Source organism: Rutilus rutilus (assembly GCF_951802725.1).
Source record: "Rutilus rutilus genome assembly, chromosome: 6".
In the NCBI taxonomy this organism is placed as follows: domain Eukaryota; kingdom Metazoa; phylum Chordata; class Actinopteri; order Cypriniformes; family Leuciscidae; genus Rutilus; species Rutilus rutilus.
The window spans coordinates 23,115,499-23,136,771 of NC_140214.1; the positions used below are offsets into that span (position 1 = coordinate 23,115,499).

At 36.8% G+C, this 21,273-nt stretch overlaps 2 protein-coding genes across 3 annotated transcripts; one reads left to right on the forward strand and one right to left on the reverse strand.

Moving 5' to 3' along the window:
• Positions 1 to 1,935: 1,935 nt before the first annotated feature.
• On the reverse strand, positions 1,936 to 7,936 carry bmi1b (bmi1 polycomb ring finger oncogene 1b). Of its 2 annotated transcripts, none has more exons than XM_084412711.1 (10): positions 7,403 to 7,936; positions 4,577 to 4,708; positions 4,353 to 4,449; positions 4,107 to 4,162; positions 3,862 to 3,912; positions 3,650 to 3,758; positions 3,402 to 3,444; positions 3,195 to 3,293; positions 3,016 to 3,096; positions 1,936 to 2,917 (listed from the first exon to the last, which is right to left on the reverse strand). In XM_084412711.1, exons 2-10 carry the CDS (start codon positions 4,692 to 4,694, stop codon positions 2,588 to 2,590), a joined length of 984 nt encoding a protein of 327 aa, XP_084268837.1. In that variant the 5' UTR covers positions 4,695 to 4,708; positions 7,403 to 7,936; the 3' UTR covers positions 1,936 to 2,587. The 2 variants fall into 2 exon arrangements, with proteins under 2 accessions (XP_084268837.1, XP_084268836.1); XM_084412710.1 differs by lacking the exon at positions 7,403 to 7,936 and adding an exon at positions 5,049 to 5,184.
• A 3,402-nt stretch (positions 7,937 to 11,338) lies between these two features.
• dnajc1 (DnaJ (Hsp40) homolog, subfamily C, member 1) lies at positions 11,339 to 19,916 on the forward strand. Its single transcript, XM_084412712.1, has 12 exons — positions 11,339 to 12,523; positions 13,612 to 13,713; positions 13,836 to 13,882; positions 14,596 to 14,761; positions 14,872 to 14,969; positions 15,059 to 15,149; positions 15,262 to 15,349; positions 15,473 to 15,636; positions 15,716 to 15,835; positions 16,916 to 16,964; positions 17,105 to 17,556; positions 18,528 to 19,916. The coding sequence occupies exons 1-12, from the start codon at positions 12,371 to 12,373 to the stop codon at positions 18,594 to 18,596; spliced, it is 1,599 nt and encodes a 532-aa protein (XP_084268838.1). The 5' UTR covers positions 11,339 to 12,370; the 3' UTR covers positions 18,597 to 19,916.
• The last annotated feature ends 1,357 nt before the right edge of the window (positions 19,917 to 21,273 follow it).

Here is a 21,273-nt window from a genome sequence, read left to right on the forward strand (position 1 = left end):
AGGTTTATATTTGGTTGTGTTCTTCGTTAAACCCATGGATAGACAAAATAATTGTTATGGTTCATGTTCCGTTTTTAATAATATGTCTTTTGTTAAATGCAAATGGAACAGCTTTTACTTGACTTTCAAAATATAATAAAGGCTCACAACGGCAACATTTTGTAAATTTTATAGGAGTGATTTTGTTTAAAATTTTCCATATTTCAAATTAGTTTAGAAATATATATTACAAATCACTATCATAAATTATACAATTTCATGTAATTAAAAAGAAGAAAGGTCTCATCTTGTTATATATGTATATATTTCATACAGTATATTTCATAGCACTGTGATGGCTAGTGGATGCATTGACTGCTTACAACCACACGAGGGCGCATAGCGCTCCCGTACTGTGGCATGACAATCAATGAAGGCCTTCCAGAAACGCTTTGCCTTTTTTAGACGCGGCAATTTTTAATTATCTTTTTTATTTTAATATGGACCGCTGCACAGCATAATCAGTGTGTATTAACTTTGAGGGTAGGCTTTATGTAGTGTCATTTATGTTTGTAAAACAGTGCCGAACACTATCAATCGAGTAGTTTAAAACAGCTGAAACAACAGAAAATTATCCTTCGTGTGACATTTTTATTTATTGATTTAGTGTTATTTATTTTATTTTATTATCAGTAGGCCTATTTTTAAATTATCTAGGCACACTGAGGTTAATCTCAGCGCAACACCAGAATAAATTAAAAATAAATTTAAACTGAGACTGGGGTTTTGCGTTTCAGAGACATATCCAAAAATGCGCTTCGACGGCTGTTTAAATGTACGACTTTCAAAAGATTTTAACATAGCTAAATGTAGCCTATTTTACTGAAGGTTTCCTTTCTTTATTTTTTTATACAAATACAACTTTTAACATTTAAAACTGATTTTAAACTTCTTTTTTATTTATTTTTTATAAATATCGATAATAACCTGTTCATCATCGACTAAACAGCCTGCTTATCATAAGCCGCTAATTCTGACAGAACACCAACGAGATTAATCAAGCGCGGGCGACATAAGATCATTAAAAGGCCTAGATCATGCCTTTCTAATAAACACGGTGTTTATTTGGAGATCGTTAGGTTAGGCCTACCGGTTTTGTTCAAATTACTGAGTTAAGATAATTAGGCCTAGGAACTATATTAATTACGAGAACGAAATAGGCTTTAGTAGCCTACTGTGCACTGTAAGTAAATATGTATGTAAATCTTCAGTGTGGACCTGTGAAGTCCAGTGAGGGTCTGACGGTCAGCTGAGTGAAGCCTAAAGAAGGTCAGTGAGAGCGATCTGCTTAGCTAGTAGGCTACCTCTACAAGTAAGTTAGGCTAACTCACGGCTAACTTAAAGGTTTATTGAGAGATTTATTTGCGGCTGGACATAGCTATTAGCTAGAGACCCTTCTAAAATATTTAACGTAACGTTACGTTAGGCCTATACTTTATAGTCAAAACCGTAGCTATTTCTCATTGTCATTATTGGCCGACTATTTTGTTTGTTCTTATTTATTTTTGTCTCTAACGGGATTATAGTCTTATAAACGCGTATTTTTCTAGTTTGCACCCACCGTGTCATTATCTGTTTGTGGAAAATTTTCTATTGATCAGGGTCGAAGCACAGACTTCCTGCTCCGAACTGAGAAAATTCGGCCTACCTACACTTTACTTCATGAAGGCGTCGTACGGTAAGAAACTATTCGACCACAAATATCGCAGTTTAACCTTTATGTTGTTTTAAACCATTTATATTTGTACAGGTAAAATATAAACAGCTTCCTTTGACCTGAGAACCGACTTTATTCAAGGCCGAAGTAGGTTTTTGACGCAGAATCTAGGCCTGCCTGGCAAAAAAAAAAAAAAAAGTCACGGGAGTTTCGTTTTATAAAGTCCACACACTGTATTTGGTAATAAAAAAAGTAAAATGTTTATTTAGACAAAGTAAATAACAAACAACCGCTTGAACAGAATTGTAGAGCAAGAAAGAAGTTGAGAAATGTAGTATGACGCGATGAAGGCTCCGTTTCTATCATCGTGTGACTCTACATTTCTCTACTTAAGTTATACAACGAGCACATACGTAGCAGATTTTTTTTAATTACAGTTTCTGGTTTTGTCCAAAACAATACTGACGCTGCCTTTATGCCCTTTAATCTGCAAATTTAGTGGTTAACGTTACACATTTCAGAGTAAAATCCATACAATCTGGATAAACATTCCACGTGCCGCCATGTGTTTTATTGGAGACTTCATGGACAAGGAAATGATTTATATACATATGATGTTCTAATCTAAACGATCAAGACAGTTTATAAAACACCGAGATACATTCTCCTTCTTGCCGAGTCTCCCTCCAGTACTCTTCACAATATTAGTTATGCAATAGTAATTAATACAAAATATAACACAAACAATGCTTGTGTTACAAAGTTTTCACGCGTGGTGACAAAACAAAGATATTTAAAAATGATATAAAAAATTTAAGAGGTGGTTCATAAAGAAAGCATCTACATCACAGCTCTGTTTGCATGGGGTTGATGGCTTTGGCATCCATAAAGTCACCCAAGAGAGTTGGAGCCATTATGAGAAGTTTTGCAGACTTTGCTGCTGAAAGGAGTTTGGCCATTGTGGCCCACTTTGGCAGAGACTCCATTAAGAGTGGAGATATGGGGGAAGTTGGGACGTGGAGACTGGACAGGGGTGCTTGGGCTGGGCAGAGAAGAGGATGTCGAGGGGGCGGCAGCAGCAGTCGGGCTGTTTGGTTTGTCACTGCTGGAATCACTTTCTGTATCAGGCCTTCTGCCGCCGGTCATATCATCCCTTGGGCTGCTCAACTTCATTTTTTTGCAACCGGGGCGAACTCTGTACTTTAATGGCAAGGGCCCGTTCTGTAAAACATCAACACGTTATCATCTCCGCTTTAAAAGATATCGGACTAAAATGTATAATAACACAGTTTAAAATATCTCAGATTCAATACTCCTACCCTTCTCCATGTGTAGATATAAGCAATATCCATAAGAGTATAATAATCTTTCAATGGCTCATCTTCATACATAACTTCAATCTGAAAAAAGAAAGAAAGAATCTTATCTAAACAAGCTCCATTTGTCAATATATAAAAGGTGTTGAAAGCAGACAGAAAGTGAATGCAAACAAGATTACCTGAAAGGTACACGGAATATCCATTTTGCTTCTGAGAAATTTTCTGAGATGCATTATTGTCATCGCTGCAGGGCATTGCAAGTACCGCTTTACATTCACCTACGAAAATCAGACCATTACAAAAAATCAGTATAGTCAACTATAACCCTCAAAACTGACTCAATGAGACTTGTTCTCAGATATTGTATTAATTAGGAAATTAATTACCTCTTTTGTGGTATCCTTTTCTTCTCCATCTTTACTATCAAACCTGATCATTAAAAAAAAAAGAAAAAAATGAATTTATGTCCATCTAATACTATAAACTTCATGTCTGGTGTAGCAAACTACTTCTACATGACTTTTACTTTTTTTTTTTTATTAATTACCATTTCATTGTCAATTTCATAAGCAACATGAAAGTGATCTCTAATGATAATTAAATGTATAAGGAGTTTATACTGAACTGAACCTACTTGTTCTGATCAAAAAACTCAATGGACAGACTGATGATCTCATCATCAGCAATGATTCTCTTGTCTTCATCTGCCACTTCTCCTCGGTCTTCATTAGAACCATTAGTAGCTGAAGGACAGATCAATAATTACAACATGTAGATAAAAAACAACAAAAAAACAAGACCGCTTATGAATTTTAAAACATCACAATGACCATCTTAACACTTTACCATCAACCGATGGATGCTCCGCATAAAAATCCCTCCTTCGTTTCATTTCATCTGAGTTACAAAAGCACAATGAATACAACATTATTTCTTAAGAATTGTTTAGTAATGTGTTAAAAAAAAAAAAACATTAAAATATTAAGTCCTTGGTCACATCATGACATTTTGTCAGAAGTTATGCAATGCCCAGCCCCTTCAGAAATTAAATTAATACATATAATTAAAATGAACAAACTTTTTACACTTACTTTTGAACAGACCAGGCACCAGCTTGTAAACAATGTCCTGAAGGGTCTTATCCGACCTGAAATATACAAGCATTATTTGAGGGGTTACTTGGTATCTATATAAAGAAACATTGCCTTCATTCAGTCGTTCATTTAGCCTACAGAAATTCAGATTTCAAATATTGGATTTTCCGGAAGTAGCAGCATTTAGGCTACTGAAATAATATCATGGTAATCAGAAATAAAGTAAATACACATAATCATTACCTGATATTGAGGAGAGGTTTTGTTTTATGAACTTGGACATCGCAAATAGGACAATATTTGCTGGTCTCCAGATACCTCACAATGCACATTTTGCAGACTGTGAAAACAACAAACGACAAATAAATTGCAGCCCACCCGATCAATTAAATTGCCCAACAAAGCAAAGCATTAAAGAGAAGTATTAATTTAACAACATACTAGATTATGACAGATTTCGGACTTACATGAATGCAAACATTCGACAATGGTGGAGGCGTCAATGAAGTATCCTCCACATAAAACGCACATCAAATGAGGATTGAGCTCCGTTATCTTGATTCTTGTTGTTCGGTGCATTGTCATGAGAGTTCGCTGGCCTGATAACCAAACAAGACACTCATTAATATTTAGTCATAATTAATAGCCCATAAAAATAGTCTGGTTACTCAGTTTAGATGGTCAACTTGCACTTAAAGCGAACAAAACTGCGACACAAACAGTCAAAATAGGATAGGCTAACGGTACACCTTTAACATGTAACCCGACAATTGACAACTCAAATAAACTAGGCTAGTGTTAATCTAAATTCGTATCGCCTTTGGCTTAACTCATTCGCATTACAGGGAAGTGTCCGCGCACAATTTGAAATGGTTTACGTTACATTTATTTGCAGGGATGCGTACAGGTGAGAGATAAAGCTAAAATGCCCACACTTACAGTTGCTATGACGACGGGGTTGTAGTTGGCATTGTGCCAGTCAAAACGGAGCCGCATACCTCGCATGATTCACAGATGGTCCGGATCATAATGACCATAAATTCAACCTATTGGCGGTAAAGCGCGATCATTTCCTCTCGACCAGTGTTTCTCGCTAAGAAACATGCCGCTACTTGAACGTGGCTGCCATTTTGCTAGACAGCCCCGCGTCCAGGCGGGTTCGCCCTCGTGAGGCTGCGACCTGTGCACCACACACTATTGTTGAAGAAGCAGTGATGATCACTATCACCTAAACACGTCGTACAACCACCATTACAACAAGCATCGCTTCCAAATGTGATAGAGAATACAGATCTTCCTGCCTTGCCGTTGTCTGCGATGAGGAACACAGAGTCAACGGAAGCTCGAGAGCTCGCGTATGTGTCCCGCTATCTCTCGCCTGCGATATTATAGCCTGGGGTTAGTTCAAACATGATCAATTTTCATGCAGATACCAATATCCCGTAACTGCGAATGTTCAATTATAAACCCTCCCAATGCAGAGCGTAACGTTAGGCTACTGAATCCAACGCATTAAATACAGTCAAATAAATTGACGATCTACATTTGGCACATCTCGCTAAGGACATCATAGGCTACTACAATCTTATAAAGTGCTACAAAAACAACAACAACAGCTCAATAGCGTTCTAATAACGAAATGAGTCGAATTTAGTCAACGACAAAAAAACACTCAAAATAGCTATAGAGCCTAAAATAAAGTGTTTTTGTAGGCTACTTTTAGTTCTTCATTACGCTAAGTAACAACTGTCTTTAATGAAGTTGGACTGTATTCTTTTACTTAATTCAATTTGTAGATCGGAGAATGAACGAAACAGGCGGCTATTGGGTTCCAGCGAAGGGGAAAAAACAGGTGTGCTTTGGTTGGCCCTTCCTCAGGCTTGACCAATAAGGAAAACTAACAAGACTAATATGTGGTTTAGTAATAATATTCGAATTGTATGGTAGCCTACTATGATTTAACACTATGCACTGGAAAACGGAACACATTTTTTTTTTCTTCCTATGAAGAAAGAATATCAGAGTCTGGATTAAGAAAAAAAACTGCAGTTCCAGTAAATCTGACAGTTTATCGCATAGATAACCGAGTCATATCTTCATATTCAGAATAACAATGATGTTTCCGCTTTCTTTTACTGTCAGAAAGAAGCTAGCAAGCATTTTATGATTTGGCTATTAAATACAGATATTTGCGGTGTGGCAAAATTTGTGGGAAAAAATATAGGCCTTTAAGATTAATAAATAGGCTATAGATATATAGCTTACACAGCATATGCGGGCCAGACATTGGAAAAACAGCAGTATATCTGCCAGTGACGGCTTAATCATTTAAATATGGCCAGGGAAAAAAATGTATTTGGCAGAGAACTATAGAACTTTGGTAGAGAACTATCAATTAAGTTCGAGTTAACAACCAATGTTAGAACATATTTATTTATTCCTTGAATGGAGTTATCAAAAACCTTTTTATGAACGTGTGACACATCGGGGGGTGAGTCACATTTTGGTTAACCACTGACTTACTCAAAATTATGATCAATATTTTATCAGACTGACGAAAATGAAATTTAAGTGTCAAATCTTAGAATTAGTTTTCGTATCCTTATCTGTAAAAAAAGAAAAAAAAAGAATGTTCAGTTTAGTCTGACGTGTCAGATCAAGGTTGCATTGAATATTTTAGAATATTTTTTTTAAACACCCAAAACGTGTTACCTTTAGTGACAAATAAACAATAGCAAACACGCTTGAAAACATATTTACTCGGAAGTTAACCACCTCAAAATAATGGTATTTCATGCTGTTACAGCCATAGGAGGAGGTACCCAATACGCATATGAATTTAAGTTAATAAAATTAACCGACACCATTAAAACACTGTGAAGTATTTTTTTCCTAAATATACACTCTCTAGACTGCTCAATTCTATAAAATAAGAGAGCAAATGATTGATTTTAGCGCGAGAAGAAATGGATGAATGTGGACACCCGTTAACACCTGACCCAACTCGCCTGTTCTTCAGCGCGCGCCGACTTTTTAGGTTATAAACAACACTCGAAGAGAACAATATACTTTAGTTTTACAAAGATGCCATACTCACTGACGTGCACATTGTGTTAGCATGTGCCATTGGTTGCGTTTAATTAAAAAATGTGAGAAAACTGAAATGAAATTCGTATGAGAAACGATCACAGATACAAGAGGCAACATTACTCTCTTGCCTCCGAAGAAGGAAAAAGAAAACAAAATCAGAAGAGCTCGTTGCTCCACTCTTTTGTACATCCAAGCGTACATACCCAGTATATTCCCGATGGTTTCCTAGCTTTGTTTGTGGTAGACAATGAAACTTGAGAGTCGATCAGCAAAAAATGAATGCTACTGAAGCGGCCATCTTGGAATGAGCTGCAGACGCTGTCAATGGCTCGAACTAGCGCACTACCACCGTGCTCATTGTGGCCTTCTTGCGCAATTGCACATATGTTACCGTAGCTTAGCCTTCGCAGACACTTTCCGATTTGATTCACAGATAAATCCACAGATTCCGGTCATAGATGTTAAATTCCAGAGGCGTACTGCTCCCGCACAGCGATCTGGAAAAACACAGTGTCTGATGGTTGAGTGTGTGCGAACTGACACAGTCCCCAAAATGGCTTAGTTCGACCGCCCCACTCCATCACGTGATCTCATTCCTTACGGGTAGCCTGGGAATTAGTAGTGGGGTATATCATCAATAGGGTACCCCTCTGACGGATGTCTTTGTCAAACCTCACCACCCACATCACCACTTCTGAAGAGGAAAACCTCTTGCCAAGCCATGTAGTTTGGCAGGAGTGGTTCGTATGTAGGCTAAGCAATGAACTAACTTTTAGAGAAGATGTAGCCTATTTTTATTTTCACGCAAATCATAATGCCCGGATCATGCAAAATAAGTGCAAGGGTTATTTTGAATACGTCAAAGTGGAATCATAAAAGTAGGCTAATGCAAGAGGAATCAATAATCGCTCAAAAAAATTCTCCATTTATTAACTCACGCTGATTTTTTTTTTTTTTTTTATGTAGAAAAATTAACGTTTAATGACCAACTTGTTTGCTACCCGGTGCATGTGTAACTGCTGCTCGATGTAGACCTATACGCATATAAAATATTTTACTTTAGATAGGCTACATTTTTTAAACCATAAGCAATATCCTTGTCGAAATGAGTCTTATTGGCTATTTACATTCCTAATTTTTGGTTAACCTACATTTTTAGTTGACTTAACGTGTGCTCCAAATAGAAAATTGTGGGCTTTCCGTTTAGAAGTTATTACGCGCCTCATACATCAGGATAATGACTCGTAATGTTTTTATTCACAATCATTTTTCACACATGTTACAGTGAAGTTATGTCTCTCATAAAATAAAAGTAGGGTGGTGATTAAATTAACCTCTTGATGTGAATATCTTAAGAATTTGTTTATAGAATGGGTCGGGACATGTAGCTTTCTTACAGCTTTACAGCTATTGCTGCAATATTTGCCATATCGAACGTGCGGCTACACTATTACACTAACTCACATTGAAAGAAAGACGTTTCTAAGCAACTGCATGTTTTATTAAATTACCATTCATAGGCTACTTTATACCAGTAGCCTACTGACTTTATTGTTGGAAAGACTTATCAATTTCAACAAAAAGATTGTTCTTCAATTTTGCGTTTACAAATTCTATAGATCATAATGTTTGCGCAGTTACCTAAGCGTTCCCGTAGTGTAACAGTTCAGATCACACATAATTTTCAGATAATCAGTGGAATTGTGATCGGTTTGGTGTTTTTTTTGTTTATCTCTGTAGCGCTGGACTGTGGTTTAGGACACTGCATGCGTTCAGCTGCAAACCACACGCGCAGTGGTGCCTGCCATGACGTCAGCTGCTCTAATACAGGCATTTCAGCGAAAACAAAGACGCTCAGCTTGCTGGCAGAAACCCGAGGCACTTTCGCCTTAACCGTTCCGGCTTCTGCAAAACGTAAAGCTTCTTGTGTTACCACGTCGTACCAGTTTCACGTGGCTATAATATTAATAGTATTTTGCCTATAAAAAAAACAAACAAACCATTAACTGCATCAATCGAATTGGTCAGGATAAGCCAATTGTGATTTCAGCGACTATAGTGCACTTTTCTCTCAAGGATGCCAATAATTTTTTTATTCCGACTGCAGTTGTAACTCATCAAAATGGCCGTAAATCTCAATCGCCAGGCGGGTGTTAAAGCAGCACGAAATCTTCAACAACTCTGGAGGGATAGCCTATGTTGGGGCAGACTGAAGTTTTTGACAACGTCTAGTGCACACAGACAGCATAGGAAACTGTTCAAATAAATGAAAATAAATAAGTGAAGTGAATACAAATGTGTTGCGCGCTTTCGTCTTAGGCTACCCATGCTTTGCGCGATTAAGGTTGCCTACTGCCAAGAAATGTGGACCCGAATCTTATTTACACATAAATAAATACATTACCATTTTAAAGCACGAGCGCTTTCATCTGATCGGGTCTTTCTTCTTCGCCCATGAAGACAATTAAAAGCGACTTGTTAAAAAGTATAACTGACAGACAAAATGAGCAGATCTCTCAAAAAGTCTGTCTTATAGGCTATTGACTTAAAGTTTAATGACTGTATTGATTATTGATTGTTTACTGATCCAACAAAATTGATGTGTGGAATGGGAGCTGGAGGTCAAGACAGATAAAGCCGCTTTGAGTTTTTATTTTGAATTTATGTCTTTGATGGTCTAAATCGAATGACGACGATTTCATGAATAAACATGAATATTGTTCCATCATTATATTAAACTATAAGCATACGAATAAAGCATAATGTTTGGACAAAAAAGGTCAGACATTGTTCATTGATTGTGATAATATCACTGGTTTAATATTTCATACAAATGTATGTTACATGAAGGCCTATTAGCCTTGGTAGCCATGTCAAATAAGTCAGAGCTGGTTTGCATTTTTTCCCCCCTTGTGTAAGCTATATAGGCTAAACAATACCTCCGCGTATCGTTCATAGAGCCTAGGCCTAGTCGATTTTTCAGTGTAAAGGTGTTAATCTGTTCAGATTTGATCTGAATGATTTGTGCCGCTTCTTATTGGCTCAATGAATTTAAGTACTCTGCTCATTAATAATAGCCAAATAAAGTTGTCCTTTCCTTTTCGATACTGCCATAGGCTACAGCTTGGAAAGAACCTGTAAGAAAAGAAAAAAGAAAAATCAAATATAATTGATTAGATTACATGGGATTGACACAGTGGAAATTTTCCAAGTACAAATATGGATATATTCAAGTGAAGTGGAGAAGGTTTTAATTCTGACGTATTTAATAAAATTAGCCTAACTCACACAAACACATAAACATGCTCTATATTTTATTTATAAAGATGAATAAAAATGGGAAGCAAAAATCGATCACCAAAATGGCCTATGGACCAGTGAAAATTTAATTTTTATTTCCTATTTATTTATAGCCGGTAATTATAGTAGCCTATAGCATTTTGGTAAATCGTGCTTTTGGCTTGCGCGCTTTAATAGATTTACGCATTTACCTGATGTTTTAGACTATAGGCGATTGCAATATTGCAATGCTTTCTTTAGTAGCCTATTTTGCAGAATTATTCCCTACCAATGTCACGTGGTTAAACCTCAAGCTGTTGCTCTAACTGGATGTTTTAATTGCTCACTGATAACAAAATGATAGCATACACTTCCCCCGTCACACGTTATTATAGCGTGCGTGCTTCCCTATATAGTTGACAACTGGTCAGTGCCGCCTCAAGGACAAGAGGTTAACAAACAACGAACATGGCTAAATTAAAGATTTTCCTCTTAACTAAAAGAAAATGGAGATGTAGCTATGTTTTGTTTCAGATTTCCGTTACTAAAAAAGGCAACCACTGACATAGCTAGGCTACTATCCGTAACTAGCGCAACGACGCCCTCATGAGTTTCTAAATTAGGCTATAGAAGTTTAGGATCAATTAGAATCTTTCTTTTTTTTCCTCCTTTTTTTAAAAAAGGTATTCCCTTAAGAAAGTCACAGAATTGAACATGTTTGCGCATGTCTAAAATGCAACTTCACTAATGGCCAAATCAAAGCTAGAAATCAATGGCATTGTGTTAATTGAAAAAAAAGCCTATAAATTACAATAAAATAATTATAAACATATAAAAAGGCTGATTCTTTTAAAAGACTTGCAGACCAGATGGCTGTCACTGATCATCTCCTCAAATGGCTTATAAAGTATAGCATATAGGCTACTTCTATATTAAATTTTCGTCAGTTCGTAGGCTATAGGCCTATATTTAACAATAGATTTAGTTTACTCCCTATATTTTAACGATATAAAGTCTAACTAAGCTTTATAGCCTATCTTAACTAGCATTTCAAATGTTTTGACTCTGTGATCTGTCAATAGGCTATCACACATTATTTTCTTATTCATAAAATCTCCGATAAAAACTACTAGCCTACCATAGGCGCTAATGAGATATTAGTCATGCTTAATGTTAAACCAATGCACTGTTCACTTGAGCTTATTGCTGCCAGTAGAACAGTTTAAATCGACTTTCATCTGAACTTCATGGGCCTGTTTCTGTCGAAAGGAAACGGGATCGGGATGAATGGATACATTTTTTTAAAATCGAGACCAACGATTGAAATGAGAAGATTATTAGGTTGAGAGAACAACATTCATTTTTTCATATCTCTCCCATCATAAAACAAATAGTGAAAAGAATAGGCCTAGTACACGTTTCTGCTGGTGCCATATAACTTCTTTTACAATCAAGGAAAATACCAAATTAAGAGATACCCTTATATTTTAGACGTGGGAAAGCCTGGAACGAACGAGACCGAGATCATAATTGTTTGTTTTTGGGAGAAAAAAAAAAAACACTGCTACGCTTCTACATAATGCTCACTTGATACTATTATGAAATAATCTATACTTCAAAAATTGAAATGCTAGGGGTCCTGAAAGTTGCATACTCTCATGGTAAGAATGGACATGACACGACGCACCATGTCACTACTCTGAAGCTTTCATGCTTATTGGCTCGTGCTGTGGCGGCTGCATGTGAAACGTGTGTACGTACAGCAGGCTGAGCTCGAGCTATGGGCCCGTCTGAGCCAAACGACGGGAAGTTATGCTAACGGCGTCTCAAAACCAAGGTTTCCGAATGGATAGTGTGTGGTAAACCTTCGAAAACATATCAAACTTTCAGCAATGGCTTCGCCCGAGATCTTTACGTTGGTGTTGTTCTCCGGGCTGTTCGTTATTCAGCCATTGCCAACATTAGCATGGGACGCAGACCTGGAGCTTTTCGATCTAGTGGAGGAAATCCCCCAAACCTTCTACGAGTTTCTCTCGGTTAATCAGGTAAGAACAACTTGATGTAACTCGTAATTCAAATTTGTCACGCCTTTAACTCACTTAACTTGAACATATTGCAGCGCACCGACGTTGATTTATCGCAGTGTGGCCTCCAGAGTTTACAGTGATTGCATTCTTATCAAAGTAACCAAACCCATTAGCTGAATAGCTCTCTTCAGCCTCACAAATATGCCTCCCGACTTAGGGTAGCTGTAGGCGGACTCTGCCTCCTGCAGAACCTGGACGGCGGTGTCCATTGACAAAGAAACCTCCAGGCTGTGGGCCTATACGACACAACATGACGTGTCATTGCTCAGCACTTAAACGATCGTTTTATCGCCCTGCTTTAATTTCGCTATTCAGTTGCTAAGTGGTATTTCATGCATCGAAGAGCCCGAGCTTTTATAATCATAACCGCTACGCGTAAAAAAAAAACATTTGGTTTCGCTTTCTTTCCTAACGCGTCAACCGTGAATCAGATATATATGTGGAATTGGGGATACATGAAACAAATTCCGCTGCTATACCTGTACCTTGCAGGAATTAGCTGTCAATGCATTTAGAAGAAAATTAATAATGCTAATTCTCCGCTAAAAAGAAACATTGTAACTCTGTTTAGGAGTTGGTAACGTTAGCTAGTTTCCAGCTGGTCTAAGATGGTTATTATTAGCTAGTCCATGCTGGTAAAGCAGCTACCATGCTCCAAAAAACATCTAATCCACACTGGTATGATCAGCTGGTAGCTGTTGCTAGTTCAAAACCGTGTACCATACAGCTGCATATTCCAGTTGATACTGCTAACATTACTGTATGTTTAGTGGTAGTAATTTTATTCTTCATGTAGGAAAGGAGATTATGACAAAAAAAATTGCTGATTTTATTGCTAGTAACTGTTATCTATTTCTGCCTGAAACACCAAAGGCAATCCAGTCACAGTCTATGCTACCAAAATGATCATATGTGATGATTTTTATTACATATTTGTATATAACATGTACTGCAGTGTAGTCTCAGAGTACATGTGTTTCTGACTCTTGTACATATTGGCAATTAAGTGTTTATGATTGTAATGTTTCTGATTCTGTTTCTAACAGGATGCGTCCTCCTCTGAGATCAGGAAAGCATATAGAAAGCTCTCGCTTACATTACATCCAGATAAAAACAAAGATGAAGATGCAGAAAACCAGTTTCGACAGGTAGGTGTTTTGTTAAGCCTGGATGAAAGTACTCTTTGGATCATGTTGATTGCTTGCTTCTACATACATTTTGGAATTCAGTTCATTACGTTTGAAATATCTTCTTTGTCATTTCTTACTAGTTGGTTGCCATTTATGAAGTTCTCAAGGATGAGGAAAGAAGACAAAGGTGAGATTCTCATGATTTGTTTTTTATTCATCCTACACCAGTGATTCTCAAACAGTGTTAGTTTTATTTGTGCAGGTCTTAAAAAGCCTTAAATTTGATTTAAAACCCTGCAGATAAACTGCAATATTCAAAGGATATTTCCACGGGTGTTCTGCTGTAATATTATTATTATTATAATAATAATAATAATAATAATAATAATGCGTTTTATTTAATGGCACCTTTCATTAGGTCACCTTACAAGCAAACAAAACAGTAAAAAGAATTAAAAATAGTGTGTGTATATATAAAATATATATAGTGTGTGTGTGTGTGTGTGTGTGTGTGTGTGTGTGTAATTAAATAATTTGAAGCCTGTGGCCTCCTTGGAAGTTTGCTGAGGTCCCCCTGTAGGTCCCGGGACTCCTGGCCCCCTGGTCGAGAACCACTATTCTACTAGATGGTCTCATGACTTGGGGTGGTCTTCACCTGTTGCATAGGGGTGGTGGTTGCTTAATGAGTCAGGATATAGATTGGTTACACATAAGTTCTTAAAGGTTCATAAATTGAGATGAAATCGGAACCTCAATAATTTGACATTGTGCCCATGAGTAAGATACCAAACCACTGTTTGCATCATTGTGACTGTGACTAGGGTCTATGAACTGTGTATTACATTTGCTAAATTCTTTTAAAAATAGATTTTACATAGTAGTTTCTTACTGCCTTCACAGGTATGACGACATCCTGGTTAATGGGCTGCCAGATTGGAGACAGCCTGTCTTCTACTATCGACGTGTTAGGAAGATGAGTAATGGAGAGTTGGGCTTCCTCCTCTTCCTCATTCTGACTGTGGGTCACTATGCAGTTATATGGTCCATCTACCTTGAGAAGCAGTTGGTAAGTGATGAATCGTTGTTTAGCAGAGTCGTCATCATGTAATGTTAGCTGAAATACTACATTTACTTTAGCTTGCCCAGTGAGAGCTGCTGTGTCACAATTCTTCTCAGGATGAACTTCTGAGCAGGAAGAAGAGAGAGAAGAAGAAGAAGCAAAGCAGTAAGACAACAGAGGAGATTAAGTCCTTGGGACAGGACAAAAATGAGAGGTAACCTAAAAACACCAGATGCTTTCTTAAAGAAGAGGAGATGTTGACACTGCTAGTCAGACTTATATATATTTGCTTCCTTTTTGTAGATCTGACAGGCCACACTGGCATGACATTCTGCCTCTTAAATTAAGCATCTGGTTGTACTATTCAGTGAAGTCTCTCCCTCATATCATACAGGTACTGTTCCACCAGATTTGAGGCTTTTGAACAGTGTTTTCAAAAGAGACACTCAGAAAATTCAAGCATATGTACAACTGTAATCATGACCGTGTGGTATGTTGTATTTTAGGATGTGAAGCAGTATTATAAAGATTATAAGGAAATGAAAGTAAAAGAGAAGGAGGCAGAGGCTCTGGCAGAACAGGAAATGCAGCAGAGTAAGATCATAACACAGTCATACGTTGCACATTGACCTCTGCACATAATTAGTGGGATTCAGTTGTGACTGTGACCCTTAAAAATAATAATAATATGTGATGCTGGCCGATCTTGCTCTGCAGAAGAAAAACGACCCAAGGTGAAGAAACCTAAAGTGGAGTTTCCAGTCTATGAACCCAGTACAAATGCAGCTTTTGTGCCAACATATGATCAGGGAACGTCCATTGAAGATATTGAAGAACAAATGGATGATTGGTTAGAAGACAAAAAACAGCAGAAGAAGAAGGCAAGTTTTTGTGTCTGTTGAAAGAACATTGATTTAAAATGTAAGTAGTGCAATAACCAATGGCTGTTGATGATTGAAGGTTCACGAGTGGACGGAGGAGGGTCTTAGCCAGCTCTCTCGCTGCATGGCCAAGTTTCCTGGTGGAACGCCAGGCCGATGGGAGAAGATTGCACACGAGTTAGGCAGATCAGTAAATGAGGTGAGTCTATAATTAGTATAGTTATGACTAGTGGTAGGCCGATAGCAGTAATAATGCTGATATAAATATGTAAGATTTAATCAGTGTTATATAAAAGCCATAACTTAATCTGTGAAAAAAATAGATTTGTTAAATAAAAATATATAAAAACATATTTTTGTGCATTTTAAATGGTAGATAGCAGCGTCACCTGACTGTTTAGTTTTGTTCACACACGATTAAATACACTACCATTCAATGAATGAATACTTCAAATTAATATTTTAATTAAGCAAGAATGCTTTAAATTGATCAAAATACATTTACAATGTTACTGGCGATTTCTATTTCAAATAAATGCTTTTGAGTTGTCTACTTATCAAAGAATCCTGAAAAAATGGATCATGGTTTCCACAGAAATATTAAAGGAACACGGCGAATTGTTGGGACTTTAGCTTATTCACCTTATCCCCCAGAGTTAGATAAGTCCATACATACCCTTTTCATCTCCGTGCGTGCCGTAACTCTGTCTGGCACCCACCGCTAGCCTAGCTTAGCACAAAGACTGGCTGTGAAGCACTGAAGATGGCTGTGTCTCATGTGACCTTGTTATTTGTACATGCTGTGACCTTGTTATTTGTACATGCTGTGACTATACAAATCACAACATGTAAATAGGAAAATGTTGGTGTTATTTTGTCACTTACTGGGAGCAGTATGCTAGCTGGAGCCGTTTACCTCCAGTCTTTGTGCTAAGCTAGGCTAGCGGTGGGTGCGTCAGACAAAAGGGTATGACTTATCTAACTCTGGGGGATAAGGTGAATAAGCTAAAGTCCCAAAAAGTCAGCGTGTTCATTTAATATTTCTGTGGAAACCATGATCCATTTTTTCAGGATTCTTTGATAAATAGACGGATTAATAAAAGAAAAACAAAATTAGTGCGCACAGTATGTGCACATTAGCTGGGTTTTTCAGTGCTCATATTTTGAGTAGTAGGTAAATGTGTGTGTAAAGAGCCACTGAAACCAAAAATGGTTTGGTTTTGTAAAACAAAACAGAAAAGTCTTGTTAAAAAATGAGAACTTTTTTTTTTCTATACAGGTGACAGCGAAAGTGAAGCAAGTCAAAGACTCTGTCACCAATACATCAGGTAAGCTGCCTGTTCATTGAAAGATTTTGAATAAAATTCCACTTGCTAGGTTTAATTTTTTATCAACTGATATATTATCAAGCATATCTGTCAGAACATTTACTCATGTCTCTCTCTCTCCATTTTGTCTCCGTTTCCAGGGTTGGTGAAGCTTTCTGAGCTGAAGGGTGGTGCAGTGATGGTGAAGAGCTCCAGAGCGGTCACGGTGCCTGACAGTCTGATGACCCAGAGAGAGGAGCCCTTAGAGCAGCAGCAGCAGCCGGAGGATTCGGGAGAGCCTGTTGGGGCAGAGGACTCGGAGAGCAAAGCACTCAGGAGGAGGACAAAAAAGTCTGCAGCCGGGAACACTGGAACTGGAGCAGTGGAGGAGAGGGTGAAAGGGCGCAGACAAAGAGACTTCGACCCAACAGCTGCGGATGAAGACAGTGAAGATGAGAAGAAACCATCATCCTCCAAAGAAAAACCCAGTGCTGCTGATGACGTCTGGACACAGAACCAGCAGAAGCTCTTGGAGTTGGCCTTACAGCAATACCCACGAGGCACCACTGAACGCTGGGATAAGATCGCTAAGGTGGTGCCTGGAAAGACCAAGGTGAGCATCAACATTCTCACTCAGAGTCATTGGAAAATTTATATAAAGAGGACCTATTATGCATTTTTACATTTTCAACTCTTTATGAGTAATGTTGCTGTTTGAGCGTGAAAAAGTTACAAAACACAAAGTCCACTCATTCTCTATATCAGTATGCACTGTTTCTGAACTCCCTGAAATGTGTCGATTGTAGTCTTGACTTCTGGAAAAAACAAGTCACTATCCATTATTTAAATAATTCCTGGCATGCGCAAAATAAAGGGGGCGAGACCTGATTGAGTTGCTTTAGTTCTGTGTTGTCGCCATGTCCAAGAAACTCTGTTTTTCCAACCCCGGATCTAACACAGTTACAGTAAGAGTGCAATCACAGCACACTGATTCAGCAGACCAATCAGAGCACATTGTGCTTTTTGGAAGGAGGTGCTTCGTAGAGACCAGAATTAAACGAGGGTACATTTTAATATAGATATTTTAGCGTGTCAACAATCAGCGAGTGCTCATGTGCTTAAAAGGGAAGGGCAAGGGAACTTCGGAGTATGATATATGAGGGAATCCGCAATGAATCGAACATTAATAAAGCAAAATGACATGTAACACCGATTATTTATTAGGAGAACATACACCGGAGATTACACAGAGAATAATGTCGCTAACCACATCAAACAATGAACTGAAGGAAACCGGGAGTATAAATACACAGGGAAACTTAATGATAGACAGCTTAACGGAATCAGTAACCAATGAGACTAAGGGCGTTTTACCCTATTTTTTTTTTACACACGATTGTTCCCGGTGCCTCCCGCAGCTTTGGTCTTACCCAGGTCCGCATGACAGCTTTAACATTACCAATTTTTCAAAATCAAGACTTTGTAAAAAAGCATAATAGGTCCTTTTTAATCCAATATTTATCTGCACATTAAAGCTGGACTTTAATATTTAGTTGATGAATTGATTCTCTTTTTCCTATTCAGGAGGAGTGCATGTCCCGTTATAAACTCCTGGCGGAGCTGATTCTGAAACGGAAGCAGGCTAAAAGCTGACTCCTGGTCTCCAGTGTTTCACCGTACCTCTCACCTGCTTTTTATGTGCCTTAATGCAACCCTACATCCTATTGTAAGACTATGTGTCATTTTCAGCAGAGCCTGAAACGTCAGCATTAATTATTGGAAATATCCAAACTGCCCATTTAAAGAAGCTTTTATTTATTTTAGAGTTAATTTCAGATTGTTGACTCGTTTTTTTTGTTTGTTTCTCTATGCAACCATTTGAGGAGCAGAAGAGAAACATTTTAATTCCTTTTTTTTTTTTTCACAATTTTTTTTCAGAAGCATGTGTTGTGCTGTAATCTGTTTTGGTCATTTGTTACAACATAAAGTATTTGCAATAATTAAGGTGTCAGTCTCTCATGTAGTCATTATTATGCTTCAGCACATATTGACTATCTTGAAGAGTATGAAAGAGTTGTCCTCATATATTGCCATGATGTAGATTTAGATTAAATCAAAATTATTTCTCAGTTCAAGACATTTAAACAACGTTGCGCTTGCGGTAAGATTTGTTATTGAAAGTATTACCTTCATCGTCAACATAAACCAAATGACATTTGACAGTTTTGAATGTGACTTTCTCAAACAACTAGTGGAATTATTTTGCCTCTTATGTAGGCAAAGTCCAAACTGTTGAAAATATTGTCATCTAACTTATGTGCAACAGTATTTTAAATGTTCCTATGCCTTAATATTTCTAAGGGCTATTTCCTTAATGCATTGGTTCAGGGTCTAAGGTCATTAACTTGATTCGGGAAATTGAGGCCACAGAATGGAAGAATAACTTTATAAAAGGAAAAGAGGGTATAATGTTATGGGATACTTTTTTGTACATCCCTTTAATCCTTCAGCGGATTTTAAATCAACCCTAATAAAAATACAGTATGTACAGCTTTGAGATGTTGGCCTATTTCATGTAATGGCCTATGTCAGCGATAATGTTGGGCTTATTCTTTTTACATAATTTTTTTTAATGAAATACACGTTTGGAAAGCTTAAGATGATTTGCCGTTTGCAAAATGCAATTTTTATGTTACACAATGCAACTTTTCTGATTATAGAAATTTCTTAAATGTTTCAAATTCTTCACATCCTCTTTTGAGTGGAAAAAGACACATTCTAAAAACAGAATAGGTAACAGCAGTTAGTGAAAGTCATTTGCCCAGGGCTACAAATTTCTCTAAAACCAGTTTAACCCTCTGATGGTCTTCGGGGTCCACTGGACCCCAAATGACTTTTGGTTGAATTAAAAAAAATTCTCTTTTTCCAAATGGTATGAAACTTCCTACAGCTCTCAACAATTTCTAGATCTACAAAAAAAAAATATTAAAATGTAATGTTATCTGTTTTTATGTAGGCGTGACATAAATCGTGACACTCGTGGTCTTTGGGGTCTATTGGACCCCAGACAATAACATTTAATTTTGTAACAGAACAATAGTTGTTTTGTTTTTACAAATATAATTTTACTCTGTTTATTCATGTTTTTACTCAACATTTGTGCAGTTTTTGGAGGATTTATGATATCTTTTAAATATCTATAAATAAATATTTATTTTTAATTGGACTCAAAATAGACAAAATTCATCATCAAAATCAGAAACAACACAGAAATAAAGTGGCACACTTCCAACAATGCAAAAAACATCCACAATCCAAAATGATCATGCTCACACATGCGTGCACACACACAAACAAACACACATATAGAAGAATATATACACAGGAATACATACAGACTATAAAAACTGTTCTCTTATCATTTGTAAAATAAAATAATCTAAAATGCAGAACCACCACAAAAATAAATTGGTAACACTGACACATTAAAAATGCACACACACACACAAACACATTTGTAAGGCTATACAAAAGTCTTATAATTTGTCAAATAAAATAGAAATTATTGAAAAACTTTTTTCAGTACAAAACTAAAAAACTTTGACAAAAAGTATTTTATTTTTGTTATAATTGTTATACGTTTATAATATTTAGATATGCATCCAACTGAATCCAACTTTTGAAACTATATTTTTCAGTAATTCAAATAGCATATAGGCCTAGTGGAGCTCTATAGCCATCTAGTGGTTAAGGTGATTTATTACAATTTTTAAACAGTATTTTCCAAAAAAATGGGCAAAAATCTTACTTTAAACCTTGTAAAATGATCCATGGTATCCCCAGGAATGAAAGTTAGAAATCTGGGTCTTTTATAAAGTGTATTTAACATAAAATGCTGTTTTTTTGTTTGTTTGTTTTTTGTAAAAAGCCTATTTAAATAAATAAATATTTATTTATTTATTTATTTATAGAAATTAAAAAAATATCATAAATACTCCAAAAACTGCATAAATGTTGAGTAAAAACATTAATAAACAGACTAAAATTATATTTGTTAAAAAAAAAATATATCGTTCTGTTACAAAATTAAATGTTATTGTCTGGGGTCCAATAGACACCAGTTTTTGGGAATCAATTTGATCAATTTCTTAATCTGTGTTATTTGATTTCAGATTTTATGGCCTGGTTTCACAGACAGGGCTTGGATTAAGCCAGGATTAGGCCTTAGGTTAATTAGGACATTTAAGTAGCTTTTATTAACGTGCCTTAGAAAAAAAATAAAAAACATTATTGGTGTGCATCTCGAGACACAACAATGGCATTGATATAT